Source organism: Motacilla alba, chromosome 4 (assembly GCF_015832195.1).
Source record: "Motacilla alba alba isolate MOTALB_02 chromosome 4, Motacilla_alba_V1.0_pri, whole genome shotgun sequence".
NCBI lineage: Eukaryota > Metazoa > Chordata > Aves > Passeriformes > Motacillidae > Motacilla > Motacilla alba.
The window spans coordinates 14993990-15019115 of NC_052019.1; the positions used below are offsets into that span (position 1 = coordinate 14993990).

Below are 25126 nucleotides of genomic sequence, written 5' to 3' on the forward strand. Positions count from 1 at the left end.
GAGATAACATCAATGTCCTGTCATCTACCGACTGCACCTTCTCCACTCTGAGTTCTTACTCCTGGTTTTGTATATACCACTTTATGTGTGTACCACATACTTTTTGTCACTGTAAAATGATCTGTGAAGTCTGATTAGAACAACTCTCATTTGTAAGAGGAAAAGCAGGGAACTCCAAAAAAATCTCCTGTGGTGTGACTGACTCCTCTTCCAGGAAGAAAGCAGAGACTGGGAAAGGCAACAGCAAGAGAAACAGAAAAAAGAGACAACCATAAAGCTTCTACAGAAGTAGGAACTGCACTGGGAAACTTTAGGGATATTTTAGTTTTTTCCTTTGTTCTTTTGTGAGAGGTATCTGTCCCTAAAATCCATGCCATATTAACTATGACATCTTCTGAAAAATCAAGAATGCAAATGTAATGGAGCACACAATGTGAGAATGACCAGAGAACACACCTAAACAATTCTCTCAGAAAACACCAGAGTGCACTACTGCATAGCTGTCACCAACTCAGAATATGTTGCTTTAAACTTTGTCCAGTTGGTCTCCATCAGACCAGCCAGAGATTCCAGATGCAGATTCTAGAGCTGCTCTGAGGAAGCCATTCCTGTGTTTATCTTCTTCAATGCTGTCCCTTTCACTTAATCAGAACCTCACCTCTATGAATTTTTGACCAGCATCTCTTCTCCTATCAAACACATCAGTGAAGAGCCTGGCTCTGTATTCTCTATAGCTTTCTCATATGGATTTAGGGTTGGCTAAGTTCCCTCCCCAAGTCTTCGGGCTGAACAAAACCCATTCCCTTGGCCTTTTCTCACAGGAGGGTGCTCCAGTCCTGACCATCCTGAAAGCTCTCCATTAGACTTGCTCCAGTCTTTTTTGCATCTTAACTAAGTGTGTCAAATACGCATCGTTGCATACACAGGTTTTCCAAATGCTTGATTTTGCTTTTTTTTTTTTTTTTTTGGAGGCTTCCATTATCAAAGTAGCAGGTACTTAGGATGCTTCCCTGGAAACCTAAACATGAGGATTCTGAGGCAGGTGGATACCTCACATTGCACTGAATTATCAGCAGGAGTAGCAGGCCTGGGTATCAATGGTCTCTCTGCCTGCAGGAACCCAGACAAGCTTTTTTGGTTGCTGCTCCTCTGTCAAGAAAATAAAGACAAATTCCACCTCCACTTGGATGGATTTCCTGAAGTACTTACATATACAGGACTAACTAGTTCACCTAAAAGGAATGAAACAGCAAGTTTCATTCATTCATGAGGTACCCAAAGATTGCACAAAATTCACCACAAACACTTCTCAATTCATCCTTTCATTAATGACTAGCACTTTCATCCTCAGAAGGAAACTGAAATGTCACGACTGTATGTTTCTCGTGCTAAACACAATTAAATGGTAATGTAGACAATACAGTCACAGTGCTGTCACACTGAAGGGGGGGTATTTCAGTTAACATCCGATTTTTGAACATTTTGAAAGCAAGATCATTATATTTAAGGGACTTACTGAGGGTTACATAGCATTGCCTAATGAAATGCAATCCATGGCATGCATCACCTTCTCCTCTTTCTAAAATGTGGTGCTTAACCATGCTCCTGGAGTATGTTACAAAAAGCATTTTGTTAAAGGGAGCCTTTGGTGCAAGACTTGGATTTCTGCTTTCAACAGTGAAACTTCAGGTGGTCATTCCAGGAGCACAGTGCAGGGAGCCCTTGGCAGCAGAGCCCTGCTCTATTGAAATGAGACACAAGCTCCCTGGCACACGCTGACACAAGCTCCCTGACACAAGCGCGCTGGCGTGTGTGACATTTGTCCTCTGCTGAGCAGAATTAGTGATGGCCACAAATTTTAGACTATATCAACAGTTCTTCAAAGTGACAGACAACTCTGCTGCCTCCTGAGCTCACTGTGTACACAAACAGAAGATGGCATGAAGGGGAAAATGTTATTTTGGTGAACAGATGAAACCTCTTATTTTCTCCCACTAACAGTATGGTGGGCGACCGATTGTTCCAGATTTGTCCCAATGCAAGTCACTGTCTCATTTTTGAGGTCATTCCCACTGAGGATACTGCTCCAAAATACTTACTCTGCAGAGTGGATTTTGCATCATATGTAACAGGAGTTTAAAAATATTTAAAAGCACACATCAATAAAACCCTCAACCTCCCCTTAACATTGCAAAGAGTTTCCTAATATCACTTTGATGCATTATGCATGTTTGCAAATCAAACAATTATATTAATTTCTATGACAGAATTACGTGAGTAGGTGAACTACTACATTTTTTACTCACAGCACAAGAGCCTGGCAATGGTAATTGAGATTACAAGTGAAAATTAACCACATTGCATTCACGGCAGAGAAAAATATAGCTTACACATTTTATCTGCATTCAAATTATATTTCTGCCTTGCACATACAACCTCCTGCTCTGATCCTATGTTCATGACTTGCTATTCTTTTCCATTTATATCAAGAGGTTATGTGAAAGAAAATTATTTCAAGTCTTTGGAACAAGGAATGAATTTTAATGATTGGACAATCATGTTCTGGAATTGTGTAGTGAAAATTACAAATCTGTGAGTAAAGCTGGAGAAGTACTTCAGTCAACAATAGCTTGCAGAAACATTGCAAGGCAAACACAGAGCACCATTAAAATTCTACAGTATGAAGAATTTGCAGTTACATCCCTGCTGTGAAACTCGCTTGGGAACAAAAGGGATCATTGTTAAATAATAATCTGAACATGACTGTGTTGTAATATGACAACAGGCCATTAGATCTTGTTTTGTGTTTTGAGAAGGATTTAGGCAAGTGCCCTAGTTGCCAAGTAAGAATATCTACTGAAACCAAACGTCAATAACAGGTTCTGGTAACACTGAACTCTGCAGATGCATCACTGGTGAACACTTTTCATCTGCTATGTTCAGAAATATATTACTACATTACTCTCTTATTTCTACAGTTTGGTTTTTTCTTCCTGCTGGCTGAAACTCTTTATTGTAATATAAACCTCGTAACACTGAAAGTATTAATATTCATGCAAACTTGTTCACAGTGGGCAAGCAATGACTCAGACCTGTAATTTCTCTGACACATTTGACCAACAATCTCTTAAGAAACAAGTGTCAAATACTGTGACTTTATACGAACATCACCAGTTAAAATTTCAAGAAAGCACACCAAGTACCTTTTCAAAAAATCTTATTTTTATTTTTTGCATTAACTGTATCATCATTAACAACTCTAACAAACTGAAGCAAGTCAGTACACACAAAAACCTATGCAAGGTCAAGGTCAAGCAGATCCTAGGTTACATAAATGCAGCACACCTAGGTGCGTACCAAGCCTAAGGGCAGTTAGTTCATCCTAACACTTTAAGCACAGTCACTCCAGTTCTGTGAATTTTTCAGAGCTGTTAAAAAGTTTCATTTTTTTCTTTAAAAGGAAACAGCTTAAAGATTTACAGAAGTTACTGATTTTTAACCAAAATTCTTATGTCTAAATTATTACAATGCAGCAAGGACCCTTCTTCAGCTGTAATGCCATTGCTCTGCAACACAAAAAAAAAAAAAAAAAAAAAAAAAAAGAGAAAATTAATCACTTTGCTGTATTAGGCATAAATTATCATTAGCAGCCTAAATGCTTGCCAGCTCACACTGCATATATTCCCATTTCTTTCAAGTTTGCCAGGTCCACTTATCAGCTCCTGGCTTTCTCTCTGAGCTGGAACAGAAGTGGGTATAAAACCAATCACTTCTGCAATAAAGGGCTTTGCCTTTTTAAATGCTGGCTGAAAACCTGAGACTTACCAAACAAGTGCCTGCATGTGATCCCCTATTGCTCTACAGTAAAAGACTCACAAGCCATGACAGTCCATTTGGGTTTTCTGCAAGGGATTTATTAAATAATTTTTTAGATTAAAATATTTTATTATTAACCAGCAGTTTTGATGAATAAGCTTTATTCCCTCAGTCTCTGAATGTAGTTTGTTCTAACTGATGCATTTGGCTGGATCTGATGCATTTGTTATTTATCTTACTTCCCTGGCATAAATCCAGAAGGTGGAACAAGAGGAAAGGAGTGACAGAAGGCAAAAATTAGCCCAATTCAAACAGTTAGAACTGAAATACCATGGGATTAACAACAGATAGGGCAAACACCTCAGTACATACTGAAGACCTCACAGGTGGCTGTATGAAAGTCCTGAACCAATATGGGATCACTGGAAAATTAAGCTGCCCAGCCCCTCAAAAGCCTTGTAATGTTAGATTTTAGCAAGCAAGCTTAGCACCTCCCTGTCCCCATCCTGTAGACCCCCAAAATAAAAAAAATGTAGAACAGAATTACTCTTAGGCATATTCTACTGTGCTTCCAGATTAGTCTTACCTGAAGCAAATCCTTAACCCCTAAGGATGCCAATGATGTAGGAGCAGACACCATGCAGAGATTCCCAGCAATGTTCCCGTGCCAGTTTCATTGCTTCCGTTTCATTTTCAGACCCTTGACCATGCTGGGTTGGGTCAGAGTTTTGCCCTGCTTCTCTCATAGGAATGGAAGCTTTCTGGACTGATTTTTCCTGGTTTGCTAGATCTTCTGGCTCCACACCAGCAGCTATCTGCCTCATGAGAGCCTCTGGGGGAGCCTTTTGGCACATGGTGGTCTTCAACACTTCCATGGATTCGCAAGCATGCGGGACCTTTCTGAGTTCTGCGGCGATCTGATTCCAGTAAATCTTCGGATTATTTCTGAAAGCACGACACACTGATGGCTTGCCAGTGAATTCACACCAGTAGGACAAGCCCTGGCTTTTGCATTCAATTCTAAGTTGCATCTCCTCGTCATCGCCACTCATGGTTATTGTGCAAACATCTTTGGTTTTAGTTCGAAATCTGATTTCTTCACCGTTGCTTCTTTTCTTTGGCTTCAGCTTCTGACCCAGTCCTCCCATGCCACAGATCACAACCAGGAAAAGGAGAGCAAAACTCTTCATGGTGAGAGGAGTGAACCGAGACCCTTGAACACCACGATCCAAAGAAGTAAAAGCAGTAAGTAAATGGCTGCTCACAATTTAAAGTCTTGGTGAACAAAGAAGCTTCTTGCCAGCTAAACATGGGATGTAAGGGTTGGGCATTTTTATAAAAATAATAAATCACACTTCAGTAAGCACATACCCATAATTTATAGCCTGAGGGAGTGTTGAATGACCTTGGGAGTGTGAACTCCCAAGAAGGTAACAAGACAAGTCTTGTAAATGCAGTTAAAATACAGAACGATAGTTGTATAACTGAGAAGCACATTCCTATCCAGGATGAACATGTCATATTTGATTTTTAACAGATATTTTCCATTCTCCAGCTGCTTTATAGCTATCTTCATGCTAGAGCTTGTAAGATGATATCAAAGTAAAAAAAGATAAAAGCACCAAAGCAATCTCTGCATCTGGATGATTATAAATGTCCTGGTAGTGTAAGTGTCCTGGTAAAAAAGCTGATTTGTGGGATGGGCTTTCTGTGGATTTTCACAGTAAGGATGCCACTTTAGCTCTTCCTTTTGTCCACACATGACATGCAATGGGGATGCATGGAACAATCAACTGCACATTCTTTGAGCCATAGAAGCAGTATGTACAAAAGAGAAGAAATAAACCTTAAGCAAAGTAAGGTATTACAGGTCTAAAAAATACCAAACATCTGGAAGTTTTAACATCATTTTTACATCACCAGTCACTTTCAGCCAAGAGAGCAAGACAGCAGAACTGACTTATCACAGTTCTGAGCAGCAGGGAACAGACCACAGAGCATGTCAGACAGATATTTGCACTTTGTCACTTTTTTTGTAAAAAATACATATTTTCCTGTTTATAAAAAGTGAGCTGTAAAAATGCTGTAAAAACAAAGGCAGGAGAACAGAAATATTGTAGCGCAGAATCCTGTCCTCCCAGTTTCTGCTGCACTAACTACAAACAGAGCTAAGGAAAAATCACTGTAATTCCCTTAGCATTCAGAAGGTTATGAGGAAAAACCCCTCCCCTGCTGGGGCAATCGGCATTACTTTTCTGGCTAGTAAGACCCCCACTAGGCACTTCTTCCAAAGACATATCTGCTACAGCCGGCCTGACCGGACCAGCTCCTGCAAAGGGCTATTGGATTGTTTGGTGTGCTTCAGTAACTGTGGGGTGCTGGAACCCCTGGGCTTCAGACTGGCTGTACATAATGGAACAGAACAGCAGTTTGTGTATTTAGTCACTCACTAGGTAGTGCTAAACAAAATACTAAGGCAAAACCATTCCTTTTAACACAGATGGCAAAGCAGAACATCAACAACAAAAGCTTCATTAGTAGAAGAGAAACAAGAGTCCTTAGCTGCTGTGGCAGCCCAGATACCCTGAAAGCTGTCTGCTTGAAGAAGCAGCCACCTGAACAGCCTTTCTGGGTATCCTAACCTCATTCTTCCAGTCAGTGTGCCATCAGGTTCCCATGACTAAACATCATTTGACAGAGAGAACAACCTTGTTTTCTTTTCCCTCTCCATGGCTATTTTAATAACATTTTTAGCAGAAGCCTCATCTTTAGCTTCCTTCCATTAGTTCCTCCTCTCTCTTTCCAGGCACAGTGGTGTGGCTCCTGCCAAGTCTTAGGACAACAATGGCATAAGCCTACTTAAGACTTACAATTTACTCTTTCACTGTTTTCTGGGGAGTCTTCTCACCCTACAGCCAGCCAGCCAGAAGAATCTTGTTACCCACCTCAAAGCCCTACTGCAAGCACTTGAAGACCTCCTAATATTTAACAAAAAAATGTATTGTTTACACTTTGTTATGCACAACAGCACCGAGAATTTTTAGATTTGCTGAAGAGTCCAAAACAATTCAAAAGTTAATTTATACCAGTTTCAGATCTCTCTCTCAGTTCTTAAAGTTTTTCAAGCCTAATCATGAGAACAAATAAACCACAAGGATAAGGAGAAATATCAAAGCTTGGACTCAAATATTTATGTGTTTCAGCTACTATATTCCCACCAGGTGTTTGGCTCATTGTAATCTGACATTTCAGTCCTGTCTGCCTGTGCTTCGGATTAAACAGTTTGTGGTCTCTCATATCAGTAGAGACAAGGTAAGTTAGGACGCCAGCAGTGAACCGTGGGAGCTGAAGAACTAGCAAATGTTTAATTCTGCTGCCAGTGCTACACAGAAACAGGTATCCTGCACAGCTCATAGCTTGAATCATACCATCTTTGCAAAATTTACATTCTTGGTGGAAGTTGGAAGCTCCCTCACCCAGAGTCAAAGTTCTTTCAGTCCTTCCTGCTGTAAAAGTAAAAGTGAAATATAGCAAAGATTTTTAATCTGGGTAAAGACATTCACTCATAAGATTTTAACTCTGTGCAGCTCTTCTGAGATATGTCTCCACAACAAAACAAGGGAGAACCAAACATAAGGTAGTTAAGCAAGATCTTTTTTATTTAAATGAACTGGGAATATTTTCTCAAATTAAAAATAGAAACTTTTAAAAATCTGCAATTCTGAACAATACATATACACATATGCTACATACAGTCAATTAGAAATGTTTCCATTTATGAGATAAAAATGAAAAATTTAAGGTTATTCCGGATTAAAGACTGGTATCATTTTTCAGCATTTCTTTAAAATTATAATAATGATGTACAGGATTATTTCTACTTCAAGACGATGAACCCTGTTTAAAACAAAGTTAACAATACTGATAGATGAAGAGATACTATTTTAGGTCAATATATTGACTACTTCACCTGCCAGAAGGTTTTACACTGGCAACAGAGTTTTGGCCTTGTTGATAAAGTCTACTGTTAACTAATTCAGCAATTCAACCATATGCCTAAATTTGGTGAAATAACTCTTAACAGTACAAATGTTAACTCCAATTGCTGAACAGATTTGAATTTCAATGTTGTAAATCACAGTATAGTATTATTTAGCAAAATTACTACCACTGCCTCCAAAGGAGCCACAGTGATACTATTAAGGACATTACAGAAGTGGGTGTGAAAGAAGAAAAGGAAGACAGAGAATGTAAAGCATTCCAAAAATTGCCAACATAGGACATCCCTCATGCTTTTTTTGAGTACTACTGAACTCTAGAAAGCTTAGCTTTTTCACTATATTATGCATCCCGCACCCCCCCAACCCTCCCACCAAAAGTTTAAAAACAAACTTCTCCAAAAAGTCCCTTTCAGGTCTATACAGCAAAACCCACTAAATATTAAATAATCAAGAAAAGAAAAAAAAAAAAAAAAAAAAGAGGGAGAAAACAAAACTGCAACTGAACTTCTCAGACACACAAAGAGACACTGTGGACCCCATTACAATCCAGATTTAGTCCAATGTAGTCATTCAAGAGCACCAAATATCAACACTGATCATGCTGGTAAATTCATTTGTGAAGAGTATTATACAATATTAAAATCTTAACTAAACACCTAGAAGTTTTAAGAAAAATGTATATACAAAAGTCTCTGGTATACAAAATGTATTTTTATGTAAACGTGTATGTACTGTATTTAACACAAATCAACAATTTAAGATAAGAACTTGAACAATTTTAAGAGAATTGCTAGGCAAAGGCTGTTAATCTAATTAATTTATATACTGTGATGTAAGGTACAAAGCCCAGTGTAAAAAAGTAAAAAACCAAAAAAACATTTTAATCCAAGCCTTGAACAGTGGTATTTGAGAGGCAGTGCCTTGATCACAAAATATTCTGTACAGTAGTTTATGGCATAACATTCAATAGTACATTTGGGATTTACAGTACAGCTGACAAAAAACAAGTGGCTCAGGATCTGTCAGGTGAATGGAAATGCCAACACGCTTGGAAGAACAATGATGTACTCCCATAGAAGAGTCTTGAGCCTCATTTATATAGCCTGGAAATAAGAACAAAAAACAATTCAGGAAAAAAAATATAAAGACTGAATTTCTATGTAATTTAAACAGAATGAAGGGATAGATTTTAATAAAAACACCAATATGACTGAATAACTTTTTTTGGTTTTAGACCTCACAGCATATTCCTGTTGCAGCAATCCTGTTGCTACTTTACTAAAATAGTAAAGCAGCAATAGGTCTAGAATTGATTTAAGTTTATCACTTACCCCTCAACATTTCCAATATGTGTTACCACTGTTCCACAGAGCTACATGAGAAAAAGAAGAAAAAAACATGAAATAAACCAATCATTTTCTTTTGTCCACAAATGGAACAGAAATACTGTGTCTAACTTAGGTGAGACAAACTCAGTTGGCCTAAGACAGTCTCAATGTTTTACTCATTTAATTAAGTATTTTTCAAACAAGAGGAAATGAGATTCATGGTTTTCTCCATCAACCTCTAAGGTTATTTTTGTTTCATTAAAGAAATGAAAACTTGGATTGCCTATTCAACTCCCCTCTTTTGTAAATTTAATCCAGTCTCACATTTTGCTCTCACAAAAATGGTGGCTGCATTTGAGGTTGTGTCTTTGACATGTATATAAAAACACCTGTGTGAGACACATATACCTCATGTAGCTCATACTTGTACTTATATATCTTAGTGTTAAAAAATATTTGCATCTCTTTTCAGCAAAATTATCCAGCTGATTTTGAAGGATAAAAAAACCCCAAGCCCAACCCTACGCATTCTTTAAACCTGCAAAATGTAGGTGTACAGAGATCAATTCAAAGTCATGTCTCTCAAAGTATGTCCAAAAATAATTTGTAGGAAATGAGAAAAATCAAAGATAGCGTAAAAGCAAAGAGTATGCTGAAATTTGATTTTATTCATATGGGAATGCCATACTGAGAAATTCAAAGCATGTATGCCATAATTAGCAGTTTTTCAAATTACCTCAAATTAGCACATCAGAAGACTGCACTGCATCAAACTGAATCTTTAAATTTTAGCATTTTATCAAAATAAGTCAGGACTGAACTAGTGGATCTTTGTGTAAAAGATTATTTTATGCTACTGATTTTTAGGTTGTTCAGCAACACTGAATTAAACTATTTATCAATGACTGAAATATTGTAAGAAAACATGCTATGAACATTAACAGTCATATTAAAGATTCAAAGATCAGAAAAGGAATTCTAAGGCCTGGGAAATTATTAATTTTCTCTTATGTAAAATATTGAAAATCCTTAAAACTGAGAGTCCTTAGATATGCCAGTGGAGAGTTTTTTGGACTCAAACTCCTCGTTTTCTGTTAATCTGGGGAGTTAATCTGAGGAGTTAATCTGGGGAGTAAGCACCCTTCAGCTGCAGAACAGACCACAACAATTGTGATCATAAATATTACTAAAAATATTCTTATATAAGGACTTCCTTCAGAAGGAGACATGGAAAGATTTGGTCAGCAAATAATTATGTAAAATACAGTCCTAAATAATAATAATAATAGCCATCCCCATTATCATAATCATCATCATGAGAGGTAGTCATGAACTCTGGCAAGACCCAAACTTTGAGCTCTCTCTAGTCACCTGTTATTTAAAGCATAGTGGTATCTTCTCTATAAATACTCAACCTATACATTCAGTCATGAAGTTGCAAAGTAAGGCACAGTGAGCTGCAGATTTCAATCATAAATTTAAATTGTTTTTAAGCAACTTGCAAATTTTGCAAAACCAAATAAGGAAGTTGTGGGATATAGAGTATTATCCCCCTGGAAACTTAATCTTACAACTAGCTCATGTTTTACAGCACAGAAGCTCCAAAGGCAGAAATTAACCTTAACATCCTCCTTTTTTTAAAGATAACTTGAGCTTCTTGCTTTGTGATGCTACATTCTAGTCCTACCCATGCACAAACACCCATTTTCTACGTTCATGCTTCCTGCATACCTGGAACACTTTTACACAAGTGATATCTTTTTACCACTTAAAAAATAAAACTACTCAGGATGCATTTCCATCCTATCACTTTCATCTGCTATCAGAGCATTTTAATAGGTTTGTAAATTTAGGACCAACCACTGTGCTGACTAAATACCTGATTACATGGATTTTAAGATCAAATTTACTAATTACTTTGTTAAATTGCAGGAAGATACTTCTATACCTGGTGTTATGTAAAGAATATTTGAGAAATATACATCATTTGCTATCGTGAATAATCATGCACCAGCATGATTTGCTACAGCATTTGCTATTGTGAATAATCATGCAAAAAACCCCCAGAGAATTAAGAGATTCACTTTAAAGCATGGAGAAAATTGGAAATGTGATTAAAAGAGAAGCTGAAATAAGGACACATGAAGGCATGCAGTTTCAGACTTGGTTTACCTTGTAAAAACAGGATTGTGTATACCATATAAATGCTCTTTATGATAACCATTATTACCATTTTCCGTACTGTAATAAAATAAATACACCAAGAAAGACCATGTTAACTACAAGATGCACTATGTACAATATGGCTTCTAAGACATGTACATGGATGATGGTATTATATGCAAAGATAAACTGTGTCTGTACAATAGAATATAACTTTCTCTTTGTAACATTCAAGAGTTATGGTATAATTATAACTTTACATTTTATAGTATTTTTTTATTCTCCAAAAATCAATTAATTATTTTTCTATTCTTGTTGAGTTGGAGACTCTAATATAATCTCTCAAGTCTGGAGAAACAGAACATGTTACCTCTTTTGAAGTAACAAGTTACATTAAAAATATAAACCCTCTGATATTAATAAAATAATTTCAATAAATATCAGCAAAAGTCTTACGTTTTCATGGGTATATTTTTGAAACTAAAAAACACAGAAAAGGAGGAGTAATTAACTAGACTCTAATAAGTGTGTAATTAGAGCTGTACATGCCTGTTTCTGCTCTACTGACTTGTGAATGTGCAATGAAAAACAACCACTGTGAAATGGGAGAAACGCAGTGCACAGGCCAACTGAACAATGAGCAAAACAAGGAGCAGAAAAGAAAACAGTAAAAAAACTGATAGGAAAATACGTAAGAATAGTTATCATAAAGTAAAATGCCAAGTCCCTGAGACAGAGGAACTGCAATTGAAAAAGGAAAGACTGGTTAGGAATAACTAAGACAGCAAGAAAGCAAATAATTAATTCAAGGAGACTACAAATCAGGCACAATTCACTTTAACAGGTTACTTAGCAAAGCTAATGAATTGCACATTTGGAACTTATTTATATAAATGCTGCTCACAAAGCTCTGAAGACCTCATTCTGGCATAAGATCCTCAAAGTCAGAGCCAGCACTATCTGCATTCATGGCAAGTCAAGGCTACCAAAGGCCACCTGCACGAAGCACTTTGCAGGCACTGACCCAAACCTGCAGCATTACATATGAACGTGCAGCTCTAATCTGGCAGCACAGGTTTAAGAATTATAGAGCCTTCACGTGAAACACGAGAAAAAACATTTTAATCCATTTGCCATTTAGTTTATTTTGGAATATATACTTACTCATCATAAACATCCTCTGTGTCCATCCTACGATAGTATTTAGAGAGTTTCACAGCAAAAATTATGGCAGGAATTAGAAACATTGAAGAGCCTCCCAAACCAAACCAGAAGGTATTCTGAAATAAAAGCAATAGACAAATCAAGGAAAAAAGGTCATGGAGAAAACCAATCAGTAAAGTCCAGAACCCCTGCTTGGTATTATAACCATTGCTACCAAAAGAACACAGCAGAAATTAGTTCTTGCAATTCTTGTCAAAATATGACTTTCCAGCATTTTCTTAAAATACTTCATAACTTGCAAACTGCAGCCCTGTTTGTGGAACTAATTTCATTATTATACAGTTGAACTGAGTTATCACCTGGTGTTAAAATGATGATTTTTCAAATTTGATTTATATTGGCTGGAGGCATTTTGACTTCCAAGTGACTCAGCTAAGTTCTATCATCAGGGAAATCATGGTCCATCTCTCACCAGAGGGGTAATGGCTCCACAAAGGAGAACAGAAGCTCTGTAATGTATGAGCTAATCAATCAGTACAACATAGATTAGGAGGTTTTCATGGTTAAGCATTACCAAAACTAAACATTTCACGGTTAAGCATTATCAAGGCCAGAGTGTTTTGGCTTTAACTGATTACAAGTATTACTGGTAGTGTGACTAGGATCTGATTAAAGTGCCATAAAGCTAAGTAAAAGTTTAGGAGGTATTTTAGGTACCTTCCAGGCACATGGTGTCTTACTTTACTTTTAATACATGCAGTCTTCTTTCAAAGTCCATTTGGCAAGATGAAAAAGCCAGTATTTCGCTTCTATGCTGCTACAAGTCATGCTCAATGTCTCCAACATACAGAAATTAATCAAGAATCTGTCTGCTACAAGTCTGATAAAAACTTCTTCAGGTTTTCTAGATTTCAGGAAAGATACTTGAGAAAGTTTTTCCTTGGTATTTTCTACTTGCTTCCTGCCCACACCTCACCCTTTTAAGTTAGCAACAGTTACAAATGAAGCTTCAGATCTTTATGCTTTTCCATTTTAAAGTGTTTCAGAATCAGGTAATTTTACTGAATTCTTGCTAATAGAAGCTTAAGTTTACTGAAAATCCAGAAAGTCTAGCAATGGTTTCTCTTTGGACTTGATTCAGATCAGAACATTCTCCTTGCACAACTTTCTGTGTGATCCTTTATTATCTTACTTCAGAACAGTCGAGCCAGAATAATTAAACACAGATGTATGTTGAAAGAATTTTCCCTTTGATGCCCCAATTCTGAGTAAAAAAATGTTTCTTACCACAGAATCAGCTATATAGCTGCATAAAAAAATATCTACTGCTGTATCTATCACATTGGCAATAGGCTTGCATGCTGCTACTTCCATTGAAATCTGAAAAAAAATTAAATTACAGTTTTAAGTATCTAACAGAATAAAGTAAGAATCTCTCAACTTTCTTAAGTTACAGTTTACTAAATTGTTATGTCTCACCCTATCCAAATTCAAAACAAATAACAGTAAGATACGTTATCAACTGAAAGTCTTTTAAACATCAGCTTACTTTCTCAAAGGCTGCAGCTGAAGAGAGAAAATAAAACAAGATGCTAATGACATCAATTTGAACTATGCAGGGTCAGGGTCAGTGAAGTACTGGCACAAATGGTAGATTTCAGGCTAGCTCTGAAAATGGTACTGCTAAATTTGAATTGCATTCCAACCAATCCATTCTGTAAATGCAACAAAACTATAGGAGACTGATTTTCCCACTCACACTAAGTACAAATGCATTAAAACCTGAAACGATAAAACAAGCTATCAAAGTAACATTATTATTATTATTATTATTGATTTTATAACTAATACTGTTTAACTGTCTTATTTTTAAACACAGCTTCTCTCAATAAAGTAAATGCACCTTACCGACTCCTTGACCCACTCAGTGTACTGCTCAAAGTAGCCAATTATGGTATCCATGTACTTTTTTGTCTCCTAGGATCAGATCAAAGAGAACAAAAGCAAATTAACCTCTACCTCTGTCACATCATAAATTAATGTACTTTGATCAAATAGAGCTTACCTGGACAATAACTTGAGAAGCATTGTTATTTATGAGATCCTGGGCAGCATTAACAGCACTAATGACATTTTTCACCTTAACCTAGACAGGAAGAGATGGTGTTTAATATAAACAAATCCCCTTCAGGCTGTTGCAATGGCTGTATGGCCACTGCCAGGAACCTACTCTCTTGATAAACCAGTGTCACTGTCTCATCAAAACCTGACAAAAATGCAATTACAGACGGAACATGAGCCTGCCTAGGGATTCATGATCATCTCAATATTGTCTCATTATGAAAAAGGGTGAGTCAGTGGTTATGATGTGGTATCTTTTCCTGGAACCTACAGAGCTACTTTATATACCAGGATAGGTTTTATCTTCCACTCTCTTTCCTTAAATCAATGTCTGTATATACACTACAGACACATAAAGTGCACAGGAAGAAAACAGAGGGCCATATACCATCACAACAACTCTTGATGACTCAAGCAGGATTCTGTACAGCCAGAATATGCCTCTAATCAACTGCCTGAAGGACTGAGATATTTTTTTCATACCCCCATAAATTCTCTCACAGAACACACACAAAGGACAGTGTACACAGAGCCTGAAAATGTAGAAATGTTTCTTAAATATACTTTAGAGTCAAACATCATCCCTTTCTTATCAACAGCTTACATCATGGCTTCTTCCCTCCTCAACCAGTTTCAAATGACAGATTGTAACAGGTACCTATCTGCTCTGCTGCTGCTGTGGATGGGTGAAAACTGTAATGAGAAGCACTAAGGTAGGTATGGCCCATAAAGCTGTTGAGACTATGACTATGCTACTAGTGTGGCTGTATTCCTTCTACCAGAGCCAAGGCAGGCTGCTGGCTGAAAGCTTTACTTCCAGGAAAGCAGTCATCCTGCTGCTCTCTCTGGCAGAGTGAAGCCAGCTGGTCTCACTGTGGTGCAGGCAGAACTTAGAGGGGAAACATGGGCTGCCCTGGAAGAGCCTCTCTACAGATCCAGGATCCAAGAGCAAGGCTGATGGTGCAGAAGCAGGAACGTTATGAGTAAAACCTAAAGTAAAACCTAAAGACCCCAGTGAGAGCTGGGCATGGAATAAACTGGTTAAGGATGTGAATCACATAGCTCTCCTATGTCATTGTACTTCTATTGCACTTTTGCATTGTGTTTTGTGGTTGTTCCCCCAGGTTTTGCTTTCAAGGATTCTAGAAAAGAAATTCCTACATTCTGAGGAAAATGAGTAACACACTATATAGACTGGTAATGAAGCCTATCTTATCACCTGACAGTTCCATCTACAATTCATACTCCCAAAACATCCCAAATTTTTTTTTTAATATTCCTTTACGCAGAAGAGAGATCTAAATCCTTATTACTTCCTCAATGCATTACAATCTCTTGCAATAATGGAACAGCTAGAAATAGAAGAAAACTGTGCTGAAAATATATGCCCTGCATATGCAGCAGAAGGATTTAAAACCCAAAATGTTCCTGTTGCCAGAAAGAAAAGCTTACCATAAGCTCAGATGATGTCCTCTTCAGTAACCTAATGCTCTGATTTAAAGTGCTCTATTGGAAAGGAGGGGAGAAAAAAAGCTTCAAGTACTTACTAAAGGTATGAGCCCACCTGTTTTAAGCTTATATTCATGCTTTGATATTCAACAGATTATTTCGTTATTAGTATTACATATCACATTGTATACAACAGTACAACAGCTGCATCAAAATTAATACACTGTGGGTTTAATCATTGAATCAGTACTTCACCAACAGCAGTGATTTAACTAAAGTTAGATGCAGTAAACTAAGTAAGATTGGAAGGAAGATGGAATGGGTAAACTCGGACCCAAATGTTCAGAGAATTCTATGTTGTGCAATTTCTGAAAGGACAAAGCACTTACCCTAGCTTTAACATATTTCTTGACAGTCAGTTTTGTAAAAGAAAAAAGAGATGAGAATAATTAGGAGTTAATTAGGAAAGAACAGCATAGAATCAGAGTGGACCAGAAGACCTAGTATTTTTCTATAAGTGGTACAGACACATAATAGCAGATGCGAGTCTTCATGATATGTGGAGGAAAAAGCATCACCTAACATGCAGGAGTCACAGCTTGACACTACACAAGACTGTGCTGAAATCAGGCAGAAGCAGCTCTTTTGCATCTTTCACAGCATCAATAAAAAAGACTGGCTCTACATACTACTGCCAGGAGTTTCCAATTCCAATACTGTTAACTGGTGATTGCTAACTCCAAGAAATAAAGTGTCAAAGTGATAATGGCTTTTATTACTGAAGACCACTGACAAGCAAAAAAAGAAAATGAGTGATTATGGGGGTTTTAGGGTTAAGAGTTTTGTAAGGTTCTCCCCTGCTTCTTCTTCTATTCATATATAATCACAAATAGCTATAGAAAAAAATGGGGGAAAAGCCATTATTTGAGACAGCATTATAAAACAGCAGCATTTTAAGTAAACTTAAAAAGAAAACTTATCAAACACATACTTTAGCCAGATTACTCTTCATTGACACAACCTGTGCTTACAGAAGTCCAGCTTTCTAACCTCTTTAAGATACTTAGAGATTTGCATGTTCTACAAGTATGTTTCAGTACTGCTTTAAAGTTTTACCATAGCTTGCTCCAGTGGAACAACTTGCTGGTTATGAATCATTCGAATGTTGTTTGCATGTCCTTTTAAGGCGTTTTCCAGGGCTCCTTTTGGCTGCAAAAAATGCAATTATGCACTTTTGTTCAATAACCTCAAAGCTTTCCAACAAAGCAAAAAACAATGAAAGTTACACATCCACTCCAGAACAGCTCATGCTAAAAATGGGGTATGACAAACTGAATTCCTCAACACAAGAAGGGAAAAAAAAAAATCACTGTATGAATAATTCAAACCTCAGCAACCAAACCAGATATACAACCTTGCTTATCTGGCTATAACATTATCAGGACAGATTTAACTGAAGAGAATTTTTACATGAAGCACTAAGTCATTTTAAATACAGAAGAGTGAGCACATCTCCCTCGAACTCACCACAAACTTGACTGCAAGAACCCTACAGCACTGCACCCCAGCTGGGACAAGCATCTCCCAGTCATGGGTACTTGCTTTTGTTTTGGAAATGTGGACATCACTCTGAGGCACCCTCTGCTTTGTGAGGGGCACAGAATTTTAAGTATTTTCAGCCAGTCACTTGGAAAGGCACCCATGAAGAGTATTTCCTACTTTTGTGGCTCCCACCTTTCAGCCAAAAGATGTGAGTTTCTGCTCTGATTTCCAAGTCCAAATGTTGTCTGGAGCTCATGCCCATTGCCAAATACTATAAAATTTGGTTTTACGCTCAGATAAATTTTTATTTTCCATTTCCTTTTGGTGGCAAAACCATTTGGTTCCCTGCATACACTCTGAATACACACTAACTCCATTTTGGATGCGTAACAATGGCAGACCTCAGTGCTCAGAGATGTGTTTGCTTCCTGTGAAGGGTTCATGTGAGCAGTCAGCCGGGTCACTGAGCAGTTTCAGGATGCTTCATTCTCCTGTACTGACAAAGTGAATTAATTTACCTAACACCACATGTTCATTGTATTGCGTCCTCCTCCATACCCTGATCCCTTGGCTTGATCCAGGTTTTATTCCATTTGCTCCTTTCAGTTTAAAAAGCTATGTTAAATTTTGTGTAAGGTGCCAAAAGATGCAAACTAGACACCCAAAATTAATTAATTCCATAGGTTTATAGGTTTTTTTTTCTGATTGGTTCCAAGAGCTATCACTAGTAAAAAACTGAGATCACAAAATATCATTGGAAACCAGTACCATTTTTTTAAATAATCCAACTTTTATAATACATTGTATTATTGGGGTTTTGGCCTCTTTTTAAAAGATATTTCATAGATTACACGAAATAGCAGCTAAGGGAAGAAATAAAAACATACACTGTAACAGTGAACACATTTACTTATTTACACAATTATTTCTTTTATATGAAGAAAATATTCTGTCTGATCTATTCTTAATTCTGATGCTTCCTTAAGGGTCTTCTACAAAAAATAGTGAAAGCAACCTACCAGCACAATGCATTTTCCTTTACGGAACTATGTTGAAGAACCCCAGCTCTCACTTAAACCCAGAGCTGTCTAACCTTGATATGAGTGCACGTGTGGCAGGAAAAACCCTTCATCAAACAAAGAAACCCAGCAACAAGTATGACTGAATGATGCAAGACATAGAGCAAACACACCAGGAGCCTCCCCTAGTGCCCTCCTCCACCTGAGGAGGGATGGATATCTGATACATTCCAAACAAGGTGATCTCACTCTGCTGTGTCCCTCAGTGATCCAAGCAATTGCATATGTGCAACATAACTCTTCCTCCTGCATTGCAGTGCAGGAAATCTGTCTTGGGCTCACCCAAACCATGACCCTCATTCTGAAAAGTGAGTATGGCCTGACCTGGACATGCGTAACAAAAAGATCAACTGAACAGTCACTGTCAACATGGATCTGTGCCACTTGCAGATGCATTTGTGGGCAATGTTGTAGCAATACCCTCTGACCATTGTCCTGCATTCAAAAAGCCCTTCAGATAAAACAGTTTCTTTTGTGCATTCTCCCTCCACAATGGAGCTCCAGTTCTCATTACAATCCTTAAAAGCTACCACAGTATTAATTTTGCATCTCACCAATATTTCTTCCAACTGGGACCCTAAAATGTAAAGGTGGTAATAGGAAATACTGAAATGGAGCATTCCCCTCACTGCCCAAGCAAAGAGTGGAATTTAAGAAAATACATTTTCAAAGCATAAAAGAACACACAAAAATCAATAATTAGCAACATTTAAAATACAGCTCATATGTAACACTGTTCTTCAATGTTTTTCCTTACATGACATTGCACCACGTGAGTGAATGTTTGAAGTACAAAAATTTTCCCATATAAAGTCTACCTTACTATATATTTATACTTATACGGTATGTAAATGATATATTTTATGTATTATTGTACTGCTGAATTGGACTTACCAGCTGGTCTGCTCTTGCTTCTAAATCATTAGCAAATGAGAGAAGATCAACCTTGGTAACACTTTTATTGATCTGAAACAAGATTTGAGCAGTAAGAAAAGGAGTATGTTATTTACAGACAGTTTGCACTTAACTATATCACCTACTCTCTACTTTTTTATTTATTAACTTAAAAAGGTTAAGTGCTTTTTTCCCCAACTTGTATGAATCCCTAAAGCATGGTGTTTCACACATAAACAGATTTTGCTGTTTTACCCTTTGGTAAACAAACATTTTATTTTATGTTTTGTCACAGTCATGTCTATAGTTGACTGCAGACTCACCTCTGTCAAATATGCTGAAAAGTCTATCCCATCTATTCCTGAAGAGCTGAAATTCAGAAGATTCTCCTTCCCAATTTCATCCAGCAGAATGATTTTGCTGAGGTTTATCTGAATGTGTTCAATTTTAAGTGCTACATCTTCTGTATACTGAGAAAGAAACAAAAAAAAGTACAAAAGTAGTTTGCAACCAGCACATATTCTGCTACAGCCCCTGCACGAAGCATCCTGCTTTTGCTGACTCTTCATTTCCACAAAGAAGCATACATTCATTCTTTGCTCACATCAGTTTAATTCAATTAAGTAGAACAGAATCCACCAGGCCATGTTCTAACCTGCCTTTGTCTCTTTCATACCAATAGATTACCTGTCTTCCATTCTGTTTTAACTAACATCTCTCCAGGAAATGTTATCCTCTAAGAATGTTAAGTTCTGGCCCTAAATAAGGAAACCTAGAGAAGTCAGTATCTCAGCTGTGGCCAGGACAAACACTTTGCTACAGGACTGGATGAGACTCCTCTAAATACCTTTAGTGGTGACTAAAGGTGATTGTTTATTGTTACCTGAACCTTTCTGCACTCCAAACCATGTTACCTGCAGCAGCTGCAGAGCTATAGCTGAGGAATCTGAAAATCTGACCTCCTCTGCAGCCTCCTGCATTAGTCCATAGTGGAAACTCAAAATAACTTTCCCTCTTGTGAATCTACCTTGTTCATTTTTACTGTCTATCATTTGTATCTATTAGGTGGGTACAGCACCTGGCAGAACATGTAACCCCAAGGGGTTGCTGTAATGAAGACAGGTATTACAGGCAACCCCAAAATTAGTACAGTCCTGTAATGACAGTGCAGTCATATATCATTACAGCTTAACTAAAAAGATTATTTTACCCCAACTACTTCCAACCAAACCAGAATAATTCTTAGAACCAAGGTACATCATATCCTGGATTGACATAAATCTGACTGGAATCAGAGAATAACACACCCAGACAGGTGTTTATATAAAAAGAAAACTGTCACTGAATACCACAAGCAGTCTTTGGAAGATAGACTTCAACCTTCCACACAAGTTTCAAAATTAAAACAAACATTATTATCAGCACATAAAAAAAAAGCACATCAGAAAATCCTCCCTGGCCCACTGAGACTGGTAAAAAAATATCTTATTTGTAAATCAACTTCTTTCCTTCAGATTAGCTTGGGCAGCTCTTGCACCCCTGTAGGATGTTCTGCATGTAAAAACCAAAATCCCATAAAAAAACCAGACATGCTATATGGTGATTCAAGAACCAACATCCTTCAGAATCATGCACTCATTCATAGTTTCTTTACTTACCATACTAATATTTAAAAGCTCATTGATATTAAACAGATGTTCTAGGTGAAGGGAAGTATAAATTCCTTTGTTTTCCTTGCAGTCACTGGAAGAATACAAATACACAGATCAGCCTAAAAACCACTTTTAGGACCAAGTATGAACAGAATGATTAACAATGTTTTCTTATTGTAAGAAAATCAGTCCTTTAGAAAACAAAATACTGATTATATCTTTTGAAGCTCAGTCAATAAGAGAAGTTATTAATTTCTGAAAGATGCAAAGGATGTTATCAATTAGGTTGACTAATATTGACATACAGTAAGATGCTGACTATCTCTAATAACTCAGACATAGGAACAAATTGGTTTTGCTTGAGAATCACTAGAATCAGAATGCCTACTGGAACACGTGCAATTTTTTGATGCGTCTGAAATATGAAGCATAGAAGATACCACAAAACCAGTATGTATAAACTGAATGAAATAAAAAAGAGTCAAATATTATCTGAATTAAATCTTAATCATAACTCTAATACCTGTACACTTTTTCAAAAGTCAAGTTAACATTTGGATTTTTAAAGATGATGCCAGCAAGATAGTTTTTCCAGTGCTTATTTAGTAAGTAAGGTGTATCCAAAACCTAGAAGACAAAATTCAGTAATGTTACTATAATTCCAAGTTTCTTTATGTATTTATTCACATGTAGTCTTTTGACACATAACCACATCTAAGCTTATCACCCACTAAGGAAAATACAAGCAAAACCAGTGAATTCAAACTCTCTGGTGCAGCAAGCAAATATTAAAGCTCCGCATTACCAAGGAACAACTGCATCAGAAAAATCTGTCTCCAAAGGAAGACAAGCATGCAGTGTTAACACTGGAAAGCAAATTAAACTAAGAAAGGATGAATGTCTCTATTTGGTTTGTAAGTAGGAAGTAAAACCAGATCCAAATTCACTTGAAGTGAATGACATACCATACAGAACAAAGGACAAGACCTTTGGGACTTGTGGGGATTCTATTAATTGTTTAGTAACATGAATAACCTCACCTTGAATAAATTTTTATCTTCAAAGGGCTCACAGACCAATTTTTCTACATTTCCACCTGTGACAAAAGTGAGCACCACTACAATCATCAGCACCCAGGAGAAAAGAAAACTGAATCCAACACCACTGAAAAAGAAGTTGAGTAAGTTTTTGCTGTATAAGAACACATTGTATATATATATATATATATATATATATATATATATATATATATATATATATATATATATATGCACACACACACATATACTTGGGGCAACAGTGAAGCTAACAGTTAGCAGCTATAAGAGAAATATGAAAACCAATTGATAGTTGAAATAGTTCTGTTTTCCAAATATGTTCTTGCCCTCTGAAACATCTTAAATGTTTCAGCCCTGTAAAGTCTCCTTCAAAAGCCAAAATGCATTTGAAACCTCACATTAGCACTGGGCATGGAAACTGTTTTAAGAATGACATTTAAGGGACACAACACTGTGCAATTTTCTTTTTTAAATTCAACTCTCTTGTGCTCTCAAAAAAGTTTCAGACTTTCAGATGCAATCTTCTCCTGCACCCAGCAGAAATGACATTAAACCACTCCTAGGCACTTTTCAACCTACAACATCCAGAAACACTCTCAGAAGGTCAAGTGTTTCTTGTTTTCTAGCATGGCTTTTTTTGAAACTTTGAACAAATGTTCCAAGTCTACTAGAAAGTTATTAATTTCCTTGGTTTTTGCATTTTCCAAAGGGACTTGCACACAAATTCATTAGTCACAGCACTCGCCTTATAATGGCAAATTCAGAGGTTTTATCCTTCAGCAAATGAAAGAAAAACTCCAAATCCCCAAGTCCCTCAATCTAAGTGTGTGAGATCAATATTTCTATTCTCAGCAGATACACCTATGTAACAAACCAAATTCTTTTCATATCTACATCCTTCAAAAACCCAATCAGACCAACTTTCTACCTTTCTTTTTCCCTGGTAAGCAAAACTTACGCCATAAGAAAGTTTCCTCCAGTGTTGGAGATACAGCCTCTGGTTGTTGGAGAAGCATGTTTATCATATCCACAGGTGCCACATAGCAATCCAAGGTAGTAAAAGACCAGAATCAGGACCAACATGCAGCACAGAATGAGACAACCAAGCCACCTAAGGAATAAAAGATAAACTTATTGGTTACTTTCACATGAAGAACACAGTGGAAACCTTCAGGAGACATCATGCAATACTATATTCCCAAATGTCCCACTCCTGGTTTTGTTTGAGCAACCAGTGTCAGCAAAGACACATATTTGCTACACTAGCATGTGTTTTGGGGCAGCACACAGTCACTGGATTGCAGTCAGCTGCTACTGAAGGACTGGGGAACACACCACAGGAACAAAGTGTTCCCCAGGTAAAGCAGGTGAACTGTACGGAAGTGTCAAAGTGCTCCAAGTGGAGCAAACAATTACTCAAAGCGGATGTTCAATCAGCAATTTCTTCAAAAACAAATGGAGAAATTTATGAATGTGGACTGGCCATTGGTCGTGAAGTACATAGTTGCTCTCACTGTGAGGCTTACTAACAATTTTGCACACTGTGTTAGGCTTGTAATTGTAAACAACTATATTTAAAGCTGTGAAAATCTAGGCTTTATGTGTCTGTCCTGGACTGATTTCAACGGATGGAACAGTTAATGGAACTTGATCAGGCGAAAAATCTTGGATAGAAAATAAACTTTCATTTTTATTAATTACATCATGTAACAGTTCTATGTGTCCACGTATTTGGAGCATACCCATTTATTCACACATTACATATCTATCCTTTCATCCTCTCCCAATGCACTCTGCACTTCGTTTTCTCCTTCTGTTGTCACTTCTTCAGCTTTTATTTTTTAAGTTCCCTTTTCTCTTCCCTGTACTTGTCTAAAGAAAAATCTGTACAAGAATTATTTCAATGAACATGCATGGCTAACAGAAAGAAAAACATGAATGCTGACAGGCATATTCATAAAAGGATTTCATTAAAGACTACAAATAATGCACCTGTAATTAAGGAAGGAATAGATAGAAAGTAATTTGGGCAACTACAGGCTTATTGGTTTCATTTGTACTTGAAGTACTGCTAGGTTAGGTTTGACAACCCAGGTACTTAAGTGCCATACAGATGAGATATATTCTCCTGTAGCAGAATAAAATGATATATTTATTTGGTTAAATGCAATATGAGCTTCAATGAAAATATCAATAAATTTGTCAAATTAAGGCTCACCACAAAAGCTGTCAGATAAGAAATGGGCTAAAGGTAAGATTCTAAGCAAGGTTCTAAAAGTTCCGTTTTCTGTCCACTTTTATTTATCACTGCATTAAAGCCAGCAACACACATTCTGTAGCAGTGAAACTGATTATGGCACAAACACAGAAGCAAATATTGATTATAAAGTCAACTAAAGTACTAAACAAAATTTAGGGAGAATTTAATGAGCTTGGGGACAGAAATGACTAAATCTGGACAAAGACAGATAGTATGAAATGAAAAGTTATAAAAGTCAAAATATGAGGTTACTCAACTGCAAGAAACACAAAAGTCTCAAAAAGTATGTTTTCCTCACAGTACAATCAACCACAAAGACCAACAGGGACAAGCACAGGTGCATGAAGATTTACAAGGTGTGAAGCAGAATCCCTGCTGCTCCTGCTCTGCACACAAAAGGTGCAGTAACAATGGATTGGCTTCAAGGTCTCTCTGGTCCTCTGCCCTCACAATTTACCAGCAACTCAATGGAAACAAGACCTAGATAAAAGATCACCCGGGCATTATGAAATAATCAGTCCTTTGGGGGTTACATCTTTGACATCCACCTGTATCTATCCTTCCTGAAAAAGACCTGAAGGTCTACAGAGTAGAAACCA

General features: G+C 37.1%; 2 protein-coding genes across 17 annotated transcripts in view; both read right to left on the reverse strand.

Annotated features, from left to right (window-relative positions):
* Nucleotides 1-4415: 4415 nt before the first annotated feature.
* FGFBP2 (fibroblast growth factor binding protein 2) lies at nucleotides 4416-5006 on the reverse strand. Its single transcript, XM_038135621.1, has one exon. It carries the CDS (start codon nucleotides 5004-5006, stop codon nucleotides 4416-4418), a length of 591 nt encoding a protein of 196 aa, XP_037991549.1.
* Nucleotides 5007-7449: 2443 nt separating this feature from the next.
* Nucleotides 7450-25126, reverse strand: part of PROM1 (prominin 1) — a 62914-nt gene continuing 45237 nt past the window's right edge. For 5 of the 16 annotated variants that reach the window (XM_038135303.1, XM_038135298.1, XM_038135301.1 and 2 more), the window contains 16 exons: nucleotides 23226-23378; nucleotides 22250-22373; nucleotides 21733-21836; nucleotides 21216-21300; nucleotides 19881-20027; nucleotides 19558-19629; nucleotides 17159-17251; nucleotides 16432-16458; nucleotides 16046-16099; nucleotides 14538-14618; nucleotides 14381-14449; nucleotides 13760-13852; nucleotides 12473-12588; nucleotides 11318-12049; nucleotides 9149-9189; nucleotides 7450-8920 (listed from right to left, as the gene is read on the reverse strand). In XM_038135303.1, coding sequence (XP_037991231.1) covers nucleotides 12013-12049; nucleotides 12473-12588; nucleotides 13760-13852; nucleotides 14381-14449; nucleotides 14538-14618; nucleotides 16046-16099; nucleotides 16432-16458; nucleotides 17159-17251; nucleotides 19558-19629; nucleotides 19881-20027; nucleotides 21216-21300; nucleotides 21733-21836; nucleotides 22250-22373; nucleotides 23226-23378 — 1255 coding nt within the window. In that variant the 3' untranslated portion in view covers nucleotides 7450-8920; nucleotides 9149-9189; nucleotides 11318-12012. The remainder of the gene's footprint in view (nucleotides 8921-9148; nucleotides 9190-11317; nucleotides 12050-12472; nucleotides 12589-13759; nucleotides 13853-14380; nucleotides 14450-14537; nucleotides 14619-16045; nucleotides 16100-16431; nucleotides 16459-17158; nucleotides 17252-19557; nucleotides 19630-19880; nucleotides 20028-21215; nucleotides 21301-21732; nucleotides 21837-22249; nucleotides 22374-23225; nucleotides 23379-25126) is intronic. The other 11 variants (XM_038135305.1, XM_038135304.1, XM_038135300.1 and 8 more) reach the window with 4 other exon arrangements.